Source organism: Nematolebias whitei, chromosome 21 (assembly GCF_014905685.2).
Source record: "Nematolebias whitei isolate Nwh7 chromosome 21, NemWhi1, whole genome shotgun sequence".
Taxonomy (NCBI): Eukaryota; Metazoa; Chordata; class Actinopteri; order Cyprinodontiformes; family Rivulidae; genus Nematolebias; species Nematolebias whitei.
In genome coordinates, this window is record NC_056518.1 from 30,940,202 (window position 1) to 30,946,675 (window position 6,474).

The 6,474-nt window shown below is 46.2% G+C and overlaps 1 protein-coding gene across 3 annotated transcripts in view; it reads left to right on the forward strand.

The window, feature by feature from the left end:
- kcnh5b (potassium voltage-gated channel, subfamily H (eag-related), member 5b) overlaps positions 1-6,474 on the forward strand; it is a 37,647-nt gene that overhangs the window by 2,631 nt on the left and 28,542 nt on the right. For all 3 annotated transcript variants that reach the window (XM_037695048.1, XM_037695049.1, XM_037695050.1), the window contains exons 4-6: positions 226-354; positions 1,819-1,934; positions 4,170-4,562. In XM_037695048.1, the coding sequence (XP_037550976.1) occupies positions 226-354; positions 1,819-1,934; positions 4,170-4,562 (638 nt within the window). The remainder of the gene's footprint in view (positions 1-225; positions 355-1,818; positions 1,935-4,169; positions 4,563-6,474) is intronic.

Consider the following 6,474-nt stretch of genomic DNA (forward strand, 5'->3'; position numbering starts at 1 on the left):
TTTGTGTCTTGTCTCCATGTCTTTGTATCTTGTCTCCATGTCTTTGTTTCTCGTCTCCATGTCTTTGTGTCTTGTGTCTCATGTCCATGTCTTTGTGTCTCTTCGTGGTATTTAAAGCTGAGCATCAAACCCAGCTGTGGTCGAGTAGATTTTCTGTATTTTTAACGTTTTTTTTCCGTGTGCAGAGTTTAGATTTGACTGAAAGGTTCTGACGTTTCGCTGCAGGAAGTCCGGTGTGGTTCTACATGCAGGTGGCTCCGATCCGGAATGAGAACGATAAGGTGGTTCTGTTCCTCTGCACCTTTAAGGACATCACGCTCTTCAAGCAGCCCATCGAAGACGAAACCACCAAAGGTGAGACAGTCTCCTGCTGCAGCATGATTTCAGACAGACGGGCAGAGAGACAGACAGTAAATCTTCTGTCTTCTCACTTTTTATTGTTAATTCTTGTAGAACCCACAGCAGAACAAATAAAACCAGAACCAGACGTGAGGAGAACTCCCTCTGAAACCCAGTCTGGGCTGAGGCGACAGATTCAGGTTCTTTAAGGGTTAAAACAGGCGAGAAGACGTAAAGCAGGACGAATGCTGCAGTTTAAATGGACCAGTTGGTCTGCTGGTCCAACTGGTTCTGATGGGGTTCTGAAGTCCACTCAGCTCAATGTTTGATCATTGTTGTAGAACTGGGGGTCGGGCCCCAGTCCAACTGTGAGGCCACAGAAACGTTTCCATCAGTTTATATCGGCCTCTTTGTTCAGAAGAAGTTTAAAAATAAACATAAACAAAGATAAGCAGATATTTGTTTTACAGTTTAAAGTTTTAAATTGATTCTTGTTCACTCTATTCATACCATTACTTTTATTTCCTGTATTCTGCACTTCCTGTTCCTGTTTCACTTCCTGTTCATTGGTGTTTAGGTGAAGACGACCACTAGACCTTTCAGAATAAAATCACTTTGAATTGGACCTTTCAGAATGAAAGCCCTTTGGCAGCAGGTCTGGATGGTGCGGTTCTGAATGATGTGCTGCTGCTCTGCTGGTACGTCCCAGTGTCCTTCAGTCCACAGAACTGATGCAGAACCATCCGGGCTGAACCCGGGTCTGCAGGCTCCTAGTGAATCGGCCTGGAGGTCCTGGTCAGGAGGGACCGCTTGGGAGGAAGAGACTCGCGGCTGCAGGCCGGGGATCGTGAGGTTTATTGAGTCTGGTTCTCAGCTTCGTCCCACGGGTCGGCTCCGCTCGACAAAGAGACGACGTCAGCCAGGAGACAGTCCAGAGTCCAGAAGGCAGAGGACAGAGTCAAGAAGACAACGTCCAGAATACAGTGGCCAGTTCTTCATAGACCAAAGTCCATAGTCCTGAGTCTGGAGTCCACAGGCCATAGTCTAAAAGACACAGTCCCGAGACTGGATCCCAGAGTCCATAGTTCCCGTTTGTTTGTCTGTCTGTTAGCAAAATAACTCCTGGACCCTTCAAATAATTTTATTGAAAATATTCACTGAATGTTCATCTACAGCTGGTTAACGTTAGGAGTCAAGCTGATTCAAGATGGCCGCCACAGCTAACCGACATTATCAACCCCAAACAGGACGTAGCTCAGTTTTACACACACTGTGCTGAATGTTGGCGTGGTAGTAGCTGAGAGTCATCCTCAACATGGACTCGATGGGTGATATTTATCAGCTCCGTGGATTTATTTGTCCCCAGAGACGTCAGCGTGTTCAGTAGAACCAACGACGACGACGAGGATTTCAGCAACAGTTTATGTCTTTACTGAATCTTTAATTAAAAAATATTAATGTTTGTTTGTTTTTTGTCAGGATGGACAAAGTTTGCTCGACTCACTCGAGCTCTCACCAACAACCGCAACACCATGCAGCAGCTGGCCCCCATGGGCAAACATGAGGTCAGCCACAAGCAGTCCAGACTGGCTGAGGTGAGACACACAGAGACACAGACAGAGAGAGAGTGAGACAGACAGAAAGACAGAGAGACAGACACCATGTCAACACGGTCAGAACCTTTTCTGACTGAGCCTCAGAACTGGATCCCTGACTCCCATTCTTCCCTGGAACTGGTCCACAGGTTCTGGTTCTCCCTGCCCCTCCTGCCAGACTTCAGGGGTCCTTCATCTGTCACAGGTGGAGAAGGAAGTGGTGTTGGTGCTCTATGAACAGTTCTAGGTGCTGCTGGACTTGAAAGCGTGGGTTTTGTGGTTTCAGAGAAGACCCCTGACGTCATGAAGCGTTTGTCTGGAACTCGTCCCTGTTTGGTGTTGGGGGTGAAAAGGGGGCGTGGCTTTGTGGTTCAAACATGAATAAGGGGCGGGGAGAGATGGGAAAGAAGGGAAAACAATCAGCAAGAGAGGAGAGAACAAAGGACAGAGAGGAGACATGAAGGAGGAGCAAGCAGACGGTCTGGAAGGAAACCAGTACGAGGAGGAACCTGCAGGAGAACAGAGAACGTCTCTGTCTTCTCTGAGCGGGCGCAGTTGGTTCTGCAGGAGAACCTTCTGCAGAGCCGAGCCGACGTGTAATCAGTCTTTTTATGACCTTTATCAGAGGGCTGCTGGTGGTCAGGAGCTGCTTGATTGACAGCTGTAACGAGGAGCTGCTTGATTGACAGCTGTAATGAGGAGCTGCTTGATTGACAGCTGTAATGAGTGTTATAAAGCTCTATTTACTTCAGACTGTGTCCCACTGAGACGGGAAGTGGAGCTCGGTGAGACGCCACCTCAGCATGTCCTCGGCAGGGGCGGAGATTCTTATTTCTGCCTCTGTCAGGAAGGTACTACAGTTCATCCGTTTCCTCCTCAGATGAACTGAACTGTCTTCATGTGATGGACGCTGTCCTGACCTGGTCCAGAACAAAAGATGAAGACACAACGCAGCGTTGAAGACAGAAAATATGTTTTTATTATGGAAATACACAAAATAAAGAAGAAAGACATGATCATGTTCACCTGGTGCAGAGACCAAACCACACCCACAATGTCAGGACAACAGGTGAGGAGGGTGAGGTTTTTATCCTCTGGCACTTTTCTGCTCCCTCTGGAGGGTTTATGGTCCCTCTGGATATTTTCCAGTCCCTCTGGATGGTTTTCTGCTCCCTCTGGAGGGTTTATGGTCCCTCTGGATATTTTCCGGTCCCTCTGGATGGTTTTCTGGTGCCTCTGGAGGGGTTTGTTGTCCCTCTGGAGGGTTTATACTCCCTCTGGAGGGTTTATGGTCCCTCTGGAGGGGTTTATGGTCCCTCTGGATAGTCTTCCGGTCCCTCTGGAGGGTTTTCCGGTCCCTCTGGAGAGTTTTCCGGTCCCTCTGAAGGGTTTTCTGGTCCCTGTGGATGATTTTCCAGTCCCTCTGGAGGGTGTTCCTGTCCCTCTGGATGGTTTTCTGGTGCCTCTGGAGGGGTTTATTGTCCCTCTAGAGGGGTGTATTGTCCCTCTGGAGGGTTTATGCTCCCTCTGGAGGACTCTATGGTCCCTCTGGAGGGTCTGGAGGGCTCTATGGTCCCTCTGGAGGGTTTATGGGACCTATGTAGGGTCCCACAGACTGAAGAAGTCTTTCAGATGAAAGACGAAACGTTTCTACATTTTTTTTTTTTTTTAATGTCCAGAGGACCTGACTTAACTTTTTTAGAGGTCCCTCTGTAGCGTTTTCGGATCCATCTGGAGGGTTTGTGGTCCCTCTGGAAGGTTTTCCGGTTCCCCTGGAACATTATCCAGTCCCTCTGGAGGGTTTACTGATCTCTCTGGGTGGTTTTCTGGTCCCTCTGGAGGTTTTTTGGTCCCTCCGGAGGGGTTTATGGTCCCTCTGGAGGGTTTATTGTCCCTCTGGAGTTGGTTTTTTTTTGGTCCCTCTGTAGGGTTTTCCAATACATTTGGAGGGTTTATGGTCCCTATGGAGTTTTTTTTGTCCATCTGGGGTGGTTTATGGTCCCCCTGGAAGGTTTTCCGTCACCCTGGAGGGTTTTCCTGTTCCTCTGGATGGTTTATGGTCCATGTGGAGGGTTTATGGTCCCTCTGGATGTTGTTTGATCCCTCTGGATGGTTTCCGGTCCCTCTGGAGGATCTGTTTTCAGTTTTGTTCATCAGAAGGTGACCACAGTGTGTTGTTTTAATGCAACTCATCTAGAAGTGCTGGGTGACAGTTTTTCTCCTTTGTGGTCTCAGGTTCTGCAGCTAAACTCCGACATCCTCCCCCAGTACAAGCAGGAAGCTCCCAAGACCCCCCCTCACATCATCCTTCACTACTGCACCTTCAAGACCACCTGGGACTGGGTGATCCTCATCCTGACCTTCTACACGGCCATCATGGTGCCCTACAATGTCTCCTTCAAGACCAAGCAGAACAACATCGTTTGGCTGGTGCTGGACAGCGTGGTGGACGTCATCTTCCTGGTGGACATCGTCCTCAACTTCCACACCACCTTCGTGGGTCCAGGCGGAGAAGTGATCTCTGATCCCAAACTGATCCGTATGAACTACCTGAAGACCTGGTTCGTCATTGACCTGCTGTCCTGTCTGCCGTATGACATCATCAACGCTTTCGAGAATGTGGACGAGGTACGGGGGGGGGGGGTGCCCAAATGTTCGTCTCTGCTGAGACGATCAGAGAAAACTGATCCCAGAGGACCCTGTTGGTTTGGAACAGGAGCCTCAAGCACCATGTTAAATTAGCTGAAACTGAGCTGGAAGCTAAAAGTAGCAAGGAGCTAAAAGCTAAACTGGGTGACGGCGCTGAGGTCTGAGTTGCAGGTCCAGTCAGGACTCGGTGGATGTCTATGGGGACATGTTTTACAGTTTTTAGTGGATTTTATCTTTGTGGTTGGAAGCTCTGTATGAAGATAAATCAGTCTCTAAAGTAGCCACACCAGACAACGAGATTTGTACTCAAACAAAAGATTCTTGTCCATACCACAAGTTTCACAGTTTCAAACGTGTGCATTTCAATTTGCACAAGTAGGAATATTCTGAGCACATCAGCAGTCCACAAAATTAACATCTTCTTGTGGAAAAACTTCAGGAAAACAAACATTTTCCAGTATTTTTATCAGAGGAAGAAAAGACCAGGATATGTATTTTAAGTTTATTCTTTAATACAGAGGTTACGAGTTTCTGTGACTAGAAATGAGTATTTTCTCAATAAGTCTGGTAAAACTCAGATGTCCCAGCTTTTCTTTAGCCTTGAATGCAGCATGACCTTTGTAAATCTGGAGTGGTGAGAAAGTCTCATAAGTCTTATTACAGGTTTCACAGGCAGCTGCTCCGTGCGCAGCAGGTGATTTGTGCACGTGTAGAATATCCCTACTTGTGTAAATTGGAATGTGCACATTTAAAATTTGTCGATGCATTTGTTTCATCTTGTGGTACGCTTGTGTGACTTCTTTTGAGACTGATTTATCTCCATAGCTGTTTGGTTTCTGGACTTTACCAGGTAGATGAATCTAACAAGGTTAAGTCAGGTCCTCTGGACGGATTCTTCTTTGTTGAAACGTTTAGTCTTTTATTCAAAAGACTTCTTCAGTGTGAGGAGCTGCAATGATCTCAGTCTTATAAATAACATCTTCTCATAGTGGATCAACCAGTTTGTTGGTGACATCCAGAACTAGCTGTTCACATGTAAAAAGGAGGACCATCATAATTAATCGTTAGTGCCCTGATAGCTATGGAGGACGGAATATGACAATGGAATAAATAAATACATAATAATGAAATGTATCATTTAAATGTTAAATACCTAATTAAATCATTAAATACACAATTAAATTATTAAATATGCACTTAAATTATCTATTTCATGATTTATTTATTTTACTTTGTCACATTCCATCCTGCATAAATGGCCACTTGCTATTCACAGAGGGTTGAGTGCAATAACAGCATTGTAAGAGGGGGACAGTTGAACACGGAGGCTCCGCCCCCTGTTTAACCATGGACGGGTTCTTTTCACAAAGATGGCCTCCTTCACGCCTCTCTCAAACTGACGTTCCTCTCTATTAACTGAAAACATCAACTGAAGGAATCAGAAAAAGTTCTGGGGCCGTCAGAACCCGTCCTGCAGGTCTGGATGAGTGCCAAACCACGAGTTCTGATCTGCGTCGCCATTTTCTTTTGCATCAAGTCGAGGTCGAATTAGGAGAAAACTCTGAACGCGTCTTGCTGCAGGATTTCTGCCTCCGCTGTTGTTTCCTCGGCTTATTTCTGACCCAACATCTCTGAGTTCTGAGTGTCTTCGTTGCCTTTAAGTAAATATTTCACCTCTTTTTTTAATAAAACAACCAGCTGAGCTCATCAACATTAAAGGAGCATTATGAGGGAAAAGCAATTAGCTGCAAAAACACAGGTAAAAACATTATGACCTCTTTCTTAATAAAGTTTTTAAGTAGAGAAACCAAACACAGCAGTTTGAACATTGACTGAACGGTTTTACACACACACACACACACACACACACACACACACACACACACACACA